Raw genomic sequence first — 8,598 nt, 5'->3', positions numbered from 1 at the left:
CTCTATATACATTTTAGTGAGGCTACGTTTTTTTTTTTTACATTTTCACTACCGCTCCAAACATAATGGATAATTGTGATATCATTGTAAATATCCCAATGTATGTTACTGCTAATACTGTTGAGGTGTCTGTTATTTTATTGTGAAGTATTTGCTCGTTTTAAAGGGATGGTTCACCGAAAAGCTCACCACTATGCCGATGGAGTGTTTAGGTCCACAAAACACTTTATGAGTCTCAGGGTTAAACAGTGTTGCAGCCAAATCCAATACAAGGTTAGTATTTGTTGTAAAATAGTACTGCTATCATGTAGTTTTGTGTATTAAGTTGATCTGTCTAGTGATAGTAATTTGTTAATTGTTTAATTGAATTAATATCAGCCTAACTTAACATAGCTCTGGGCTAATACAGTCTATGAAAGGGAAATTTGTTTTTCTTCTGCAATGTTTTTTTGTTTTGTTTCCTCCATAGTCAAGTTAAACAGTTTTTCTTTGCTGTTTTGAAGGACAGCGAGGACAGACTCGTCACTATTATCGTCATCATTGAGTAAGTAGTGGAAATAGAAAATGGAGGCGAGTTCCACAGCAGACTAGTCTGCATAGAGATGGTGAGAAATCACACCTCTCATGTAAGTTGGTGCTCAACTCTGAATACTGAAAACTGGAAACATGTTCGAGGATTATGACATCATTAACTTGATGGACTTGTCTTATTTGTTACCAGTTATTTTTCCTAAATTCTTTAATGGGAAAAATTTAGCAGTGCAATATAATAAAAGCCCAAAATAAGTCAATAAGATTAGAAATATAACATGTAAGTGATGGAGTCAATCAGTATTTGTACAGCTACTTTGAATATCAGCAAGGCAAGGCAGGTCTATTTGCATAGCACATTTCAACAAGGCGATTCAGAGAACTTTGCATAAAATATAAAAGGCATCAGTTCACTTTTTACTCTTGCTTGAATTGTTTACATTATTCTGAATAGGAAACCTTTGTTTACATAACTGTTCACTGCATAGACACAACTTTGATATCAGCAATGGTCCTGTGAAGCCTCCTGGTGGTGTTAGTGTGCACTACAGGCTCTGGATGTCAGCCCAGCTGCTCTTTTGTAACTGACCTCGATTTCCTCACCTCACCCCAGAAATTACATTTTGGTGAATACAAGACAAGTGCTTTTAATAATGTAGTGTAGCATTGTGCTCCACATGCAGTAGCACCTTACACCCCAGGATATTTAATTTGGTTTAAACATGTACGTTGTTTTCTGAAATGAACTTAGGTACAAGTCAACTCACAAGACCAGTTTTGTTTTTGTTTGTTTTATTATCACAGACGCACAACAGGTACCACTATGCAGGTGAACAATGAACTCCTTATTATCATGAAAAAACAAAAAGTTGAAAAGGAATGCTAATCCAAAAATGACAAAAAAAAATATCCCATTCACAGCAACATTTTTCATCCTCCAAAATAAAACACTACAATATTGTCAGATACACATGGCAGAAAGAAGCAAAAGCACTTTGGATTATTCACTTTCCTTTCGCTCTGTACAAACACACTCATCGTAGGATCTTGAAACCAACACGTGCAACAGTATTCATCTTTCCTCTCCACCTCTAGTCTAAATGGATTCACTATTCTCTATGAAGTACCAATTATTGGGGCTGTCGCTCAAAACGTAAAGTTTTAAAAATACTAATACTTAAAAGGGTATCAGTGCTATAAAACCAAACTGGTCCCGCTGAAATTTATAAGTTGGTATTTGGGCAAAAATTTTAACGTTATTATTTAGCCAATCCAAAAAAACAAAGCTGGAGTACCCGAGTGTAAACCTGATGACCCTTTGTTGTACATTCAAGAATTTAAGATTTCTCCTCCTTAATCTATCGTAAAAGGAAATAAACAAAACAACGACCGGACAAAAAATGGAAATAAGACAATTTAACTTAGAGCTATGACAACTGCAATATAATCAAAGTCCAAAAAAACAGTTTCCCTCGTATTTAGGTGACAACACCAATCAATCTTGAATGAAAACAGCATATTAAAACACACAAAGATAGATGGGGGGGGGGGGGGGGGGGATCAGGAGATGCACAGCTTACATATTCCCTTGAATAAAAAGCATGGGGGGGGGGGGGGAATGAATGCTTGCATACAGAGAGCTACGGCTGAGGGTTTAACACAGACGCTGGGTGCAGATGGATAAGCTGGGACGGGATGGGCTAACATATAGTGGGGGAGGGAAAAATGGGGAGGTGAGGATGGGGTGGAGGGGCTGTCCAGGGGGCTACTCCTCGTCCGAAGAGTCCCGATCAAAATTGTAGGCCATGAAGAAAACGTCGGGTCGAGGTGGGACGAGGGCATGGCCCGGTTTCACAATCTCAAAGCCCAGGAAACTGAAGGTACGCACCAGTTTAGCTGGAAGAAAAATGTCAGGAACGACAGATGTTAGAATGCAGCACACAAACAAAGCAACACAAGTTGTGTGGATGAAAAAAGGTGCGCTGGGAAAATAGGGCTGGTCGGCACATACCACGATCATCTCTGTTCTTGTAAAAGCAGACAAACACACTAACGACTTTCAGATGTTCTTCGGCATACTCCAGGAGAGCTGCGAAACTGTGGGGAAAACAGGAGGCGGCTTAGAAAATGGAACACTTAACATGCAGGCGCAAACACAACAACATCCACTGGATCTCTGACTAAATCTCTAGTTTACCCATGAATATTTAGATGTGTTTTACTGATATTTGTACTGGTTTTGGAGAACAAACCTGCAACTTAATATTGAAACTATAAAAATTAGATTGACAGGAAATTGAGGCACAGAGGTCTACAGACAGGCCAGGTCCAATACTTTCATTTCACCTTGTAAAAATATTTATTTGTACGTTTTATTCTTCCTTAAACTGCCTCTTTACTGTCCTGTAACATGACTCAAGTGTTCCACTGTAAGGATCTTATGAACTCCATTTCTTTTTCGTGCCCTCACCTCTCCTTGCTGCCTTCAGGGAGAGGGTCAAGAGGTATCTCCACGTAGAGAGCGCTGCTGCTGAGGACAGCATCCCACTGTATCGTCTTGGTAACAGTGGGGTGCGTTTGAAAGTGGAGTATCCCAGGGCGACCATTCCCTGCTGGCTCCTCCGTTACCGTCAACTTTCGGTCCTGGAAAATGAAAAAGCAAACAATGCATCTTAAAACCAGCGGCCCTGATGTTCCTTGTGTCCCGTGGACTGTGTTTTTCTTTCTGGTTTTCCATTACAAATCAAATAGAATGGGAATGTGTCGTATGTTTGGAAATTGGACTGTGTTTCACTTGTCTGAATCAAGTTATACCCCGGTGTGCCCTTCCAAGCTGTATAAACAAACACACCACATGACAGGAAATGGTTGTGGTGAAATGCTTTTCTTCCTCTGAACATGACACCTTATAACTTCGTTTCTGCATATGCATCAGAGCTTCTCTGGCTGCATTTGAGTGGTAAGTGTGTGTGTTTGTGTCTACACTTACCGAGTAGACCGGCCGAGCTGAAGGAGTGTGATCCCGTGTGCCATTCCCTCGCCCACCTGGGATCTTCAGGGGTGGGAGAGGGGCATCAGGAGCACCACTGAGGCCCCGGACCGCGGGTACTACTACAGTGCAGGGACAGGCTGAAAGGAGAGGTGGCACAGTCAGAACACTGAGACAGGAAAATGTAAGGTTTAGAAAATTCAACACGTACAGTGGGTCACTGTGTGAACAAGTGTCAAAATGAATATTCATGGTTTTATAATATTTTACATTACTTTAGTCTCAAAGTAATACCATGGGAGTTGTTATGGTGTGGCAAAAAGAACTGCATGAGTTGATCAAAAAGATTGTGAAATTTGAGACGTAGCCAGGTCCGTGAAGTCATGTCATATTCCTACTGATAAATAATGAAGTGCTCTTGCCTCACACTGTGCACGTATGGAGCAAGATCTGACATCTGTTAACTGTGATAACACCCTTTCAGATTAGATGTGTACAGATCACGCTACGTGCAGCTCAACACTATAAAGGAAAAAACCTCTTTGTGTGAGAGCACTGCACTTCTCATTAATGACGACATCAAAAGGATGGTTGTTGTGGGAGGCAACAAACCAACACATCTGCTGCTACCTGCACAAACTCAAATGTCTGTGTGGTGAGTTACAACCACCAGTGTCAATTACTTTGAAATTCATTTTATATGTTGTAGAAAGAACCATGACCAAACCCTATAAATACTTGTTTAATTTTACTGTAAGAGAATGTAAAGCTGCGAATAGTCAATTAAGAAGCTTAAACTAAAGATGGTTGACTAAAATTAATTGATATAAAAATGAGGGCTGCAACCAACTATTTTCACCATCGATTTATTAATAGATCATTTTCAATAGTTGTTTACGTGAAAAATGCCCACTATAGCCCAAGATGAGGTTTTAAAATAGGTTACCAAGTCAAATTTATCAAATGGCAGAATTTTTGACTTACATCACAGTAAACTGAGACCCTTTGGGTTTTAGACTTTGGATCAGGTAAAAAATAAAAACTTTATTACAAGAAATTATCTTGGGAACTGCTACTTGTGATTGACACATTTCCTGACACAAGCAAATCAAACTAATAAACTACATTAAACAGAACAATCAAGTTGCAGCCCTACACTAAAATAATCACCTAATAAAAAAAGTTGGCCTTTAATTCTCACGGAATTAATCAATGTAGTTATGGCTTCAGATATTATTCATGTGGTGAAATACAGATGTTTTCACAGCTGTTAAGTCATCTTTGTAGCATGGCGTCTTTGAAGCTTTATTGGCATGGATGGGTTGTGAATATATAAATACAATTATATAATATAATTAAGACGTATAAACAAATACAAAAATGTCTTCCTTGTTATTGATTGAAATAAGAACTACTTTAACAGTGACATAACGACCATCATAGTTCCCGTTTCTGTGCTTGTATTACAGATGTATTTGATCTGTGTACATGTGGGTACAGTTACACGGTCAGATCGCTGTCGGTTACGCAATATTCAACTTGACTCAGCTCACGAGACCTACGTGGTCAGAAACATGTGCTCACCTGGTGACTGCCCCCCCCCCCCTCAGGGATTTACAGTACGATCGTTTCTCTTACATTACCCAGACTCAGCAGATCTTACACGTTCTAGCATATTGTATCTAGTACTATCTTGTTTACTCATCTGTTCTGTGAAACCTCCATTAACCGGATTTTCGCCTTTATAAAAAGTTAAAAACTTTTGTGAGTCACGTTTAAACCAGTGGGCTGACAGTTACTCCCTGGAGTACGGAAGCCGGTTTTGTTTATTAAATCGACTTCTCAACACGAGGAGGATCCTTCCCCGATGTGTTGTTTTTCGGGAGCCCTGCGTGACGTAACGAATTCGACGACGTCCCTAGCTAACAGCGGCTAATTTAACGCTTGTCATGTCGCCTCTCTGGGCCAATAAATCAACTTTTAACGTGACAGCGTGAAATAAAAACGTCGCGCACGCCGTTGACTCTAAACACAAACGCGGAAACACCGGTGATTCCGCGTCGTGTGGACAAATTGTACCTTTAAACCCGATCTACTTCCGCTTTTCAGTGGCCGCTAGCCGGGCTAGCTTAGCCGCCCCTCCCCCACCCCGCGGTTAGCCTCTAGCTAGCCGAGGCGTTTCTCCATCGTCCACTTACTTTCCGATCATGTCACAGATTCCGCTATTCAAATTCGCCATTGTGGTGGGAGGCTGCTGTTTTCCTTCTTTCTCGCGAGCAAAGCAATGACTGTTTAGGATCCGCTGGAGGTTGGATTTTACCATCCGGCCTCGGGTAGAGACACGACGGGTTGACTGCTCTCTGCAATGCTCGGCTGGAAGTGATCGCTGCGACGGCTGATGGAGCAGGAAGGTCTCCCGCAATACCGCCAATACACACTTCCTGTGGTGGCTTCAAAATAAACTTTTTGAAATTTGTTTTGGTGATGCATCGTGTACGTTTCGTGCACTAACACTGTGAAAAAAAAAATACAAATAACTACTTACATATATAATTCCTGTCTCTGCATCAAAACCACACTGGTATACTTGCAACCATCATGTTACAACACAAAATCTCATAACATATGCTATCCATGTGCCTCATTATTGTGCCTCATTATTATTTATATGCCTCATTATAATCTGTATGCCTATCTATCTATCTATCTATCTATCTATCTATCTATCTATCTATCTATCTATCTATATTTTATTATTTTTGTTCTATTATTCATGTAATATAATCCGGTAATTGATCATGAATATTTATTACAATTTTATAATGTTAATAATTTCCCAGCATGAAGATATTGATGATGTCATCCATTAAATACCATATACCTTTTTTATCATAACTAAATTAAATATACACCAAGCATTACTTTTTAATTTGATTCTCCCATGATAGAACCAAACCCTCACATTCATCACACACAGGAGTAATGTACACAGCTACAGTTGCCTAATATCCATGCACTCATTTATTTATTTTTCTCCCCAAGGTTTCTTTTGCTCTTTGGTTTTCATCAGTGCATGCACCAATATTAGGATCATTTATATTTCTGCACAGCACACCTTGCACACCTTACACAACATGCATCATAAGATAAGATAAGATTAGATAAGATATGACAATCCTTTATTAGACCAACAATGGGGACATTTTCCACATTACAGCAGCAAGAGTCAAAAATAGACACCAGTAAGTAATAATAAGTAACATGCGATACTTAAGTGTAAGGATAATAATACTTGAGTGTAAGGAATATGAAGAATATAGAAAAATATGAATGGAGTAAGAATTAATACAGTGTAGAAACAAGAAAGATTTGTGCAGTGTAAGAATAGATTGCACATGAACCATTGCATTGCAAAGACAGAATGAATACAGTTAAGCTACGTAGATATACGTGTAAATGGAGCTGCGGTCGATTCCTCTTTATTTCATCTGAGGCATTTTAGTTGAGCAGCATTTCAATACAGTCATTTATTCCAAATTAAACTCGACTTTTATTTTGAAAGCGGAAAAACCGTGGTGGCAGCTGCGCACGAAATGAGCCGACACGCAGCTTCACGCTCAAGCTAACAGGCTAACGCTAAAGAAGCTAACGCGCAGCTAGCCCCCGCTGCGCTAGCCTCAGTGCGGCTGTGTGTTTACAAGGGGGCGTCTCATGGAAAAGTACCAAGGACACGGACAGAGAAAACACCGACAACAACACAGAGACCGAAGTGTGAGCGCTTCTTTATGAAGATATCACCTGATCTTAGTTGAATAGTGTGCAAGTGCTGGAGTGTGTGTACAATTTAAATGATCACCCCCCCCCCCTCCCCCCTTACACTACATCTATATGTTTATTTTACATATAAGTTATATAATATAAAGATATGAAGTACCCACCATTATATAAAGCCATTTCATCATAGCTTCAACTTTATCTGGGTCAATGAAGAGCTGCATCTTATCACAGCAATAGAATTATGCAACAATATAATGATGTAACAGCATTTATAACACTGACAGGTACCAGTATGCCTAGATATCATTTATATACCTTCTGTTGCTGATACTGCTGTATTTGTACTCAAGTGTTGTATTTGAAAGCAGCACCTGTATTTATAATGTTATATTTACTGTGTAGTACTGCTTTTTAAGTGGCACTTTTACTTGTAATTGATTATTTTTATTGTAGTATTGCTTATTTTGCTGAAGTAACATTTCGTATACTATTACTTGTAATAGAGTATTCACAGTGTAGTATTGCTTCTTTTACTTAATACATGATATGAATACTTACTCCTTTCCTATATGTGCATGTCTCCTACATGACAGTGACTTTATCAACATAACATATATGAGATTGTAAGCTTTATTAATACATATTTGTAAGGTGTTAACTGTACTGAAATAACTGAAAGAGCTTGGATATTGTTTTTTTTTAGCATAGATAGATAGATAGATAGATAGATACTTTATTGATTGTGACGGGGCATTAAGGCATCCAGTAGGGCACAAAACCGTCAAACACAAGAGCATACGAATAATAAAAAGTCAAGAATAAGTCAAGAATCCAGCCACCATAACTATTAAAAAGCTGTCACTGTAAAGGAGTCTGTGCTAATGGGAATATTAACAATACAGATATACGATGACTAAGTAGAGTACAGTAACACAAGTACCTGAGCCTGGGTACTGATACCAAATATAAATACACAGCAAATACACAGTTCAGAGTGTTCTTAGCACTGACAGTTAAATCAACAATGTTGTAACACTTACGTAGAGAAACATTTTAAATAATTTTATTAATTAGTTTACAGATTTTATATATATAGACAAAGGGGAAAACAGTGTAAGAATAAAACTTAACATATAAAACCAGAGATATAAAAGATATATGTTTATTTATTTGTACAGGTATCTCAGGTGTTGGTCCGACCATAAACCATCAGATTTTTATTGGTGAAGAAAAACAAGGTGAGTGTGAAGTAAATGTACTAACCATTACAAAAAAAAGATTGGAAATAATCACATGCAGTT

General features: G+C 38.6%; 1 protein-coding gene across 1 annotated transcript; it reads right to left on the bottom strand.

Moving 5' to 3' along the window:
* Positions 1-1,309: 1,309 nt before the first annotated feature.
* Positions 1,310-5,925, bottom strand: oaz1b (ornithine decarboxylase antizyme 1b). Its single transcript, XM_034602561.1, is given in 6 exon segments — positions 1,310-2,427; positions 2,543-2,628; positions 3,002-3,174; positions 3,521-3,607; positions 3,609-3,660; positions 5,719-5,925. Coding segments are annotated over 6 exon segments (654 nt in total). The 5' UTR covers positions 5,844-5,925; the 3' UTR covers positions 1,310-2,296.
* Between the last annotated feature and the right edge of the window lie 2,673 nt (positions 5,926-8,598).

This window comes from Hippoglossus hippoglossus, chromosome 12 (assembly GCF_009819705.1).
Source record: "Hippoglossus hippoglossus isolate fHipHip1 chromosome 12, fHipHip1.pri, whole genome shotgun sequence".
In the NCBI taxonomy this organism is placed as follows: domain Eukaryota; kingdom Metazoa; phylum Chordata; class Actinopteri; order Pleuronectiformes; family Pleuronectidae; genus Hippoglossus; species Hippoglossus hippoglossus.
Note: the sequence above shows the minus strand (reverse complement) of the source record. Positions and strands in the feature narration are given on the sequence as shown.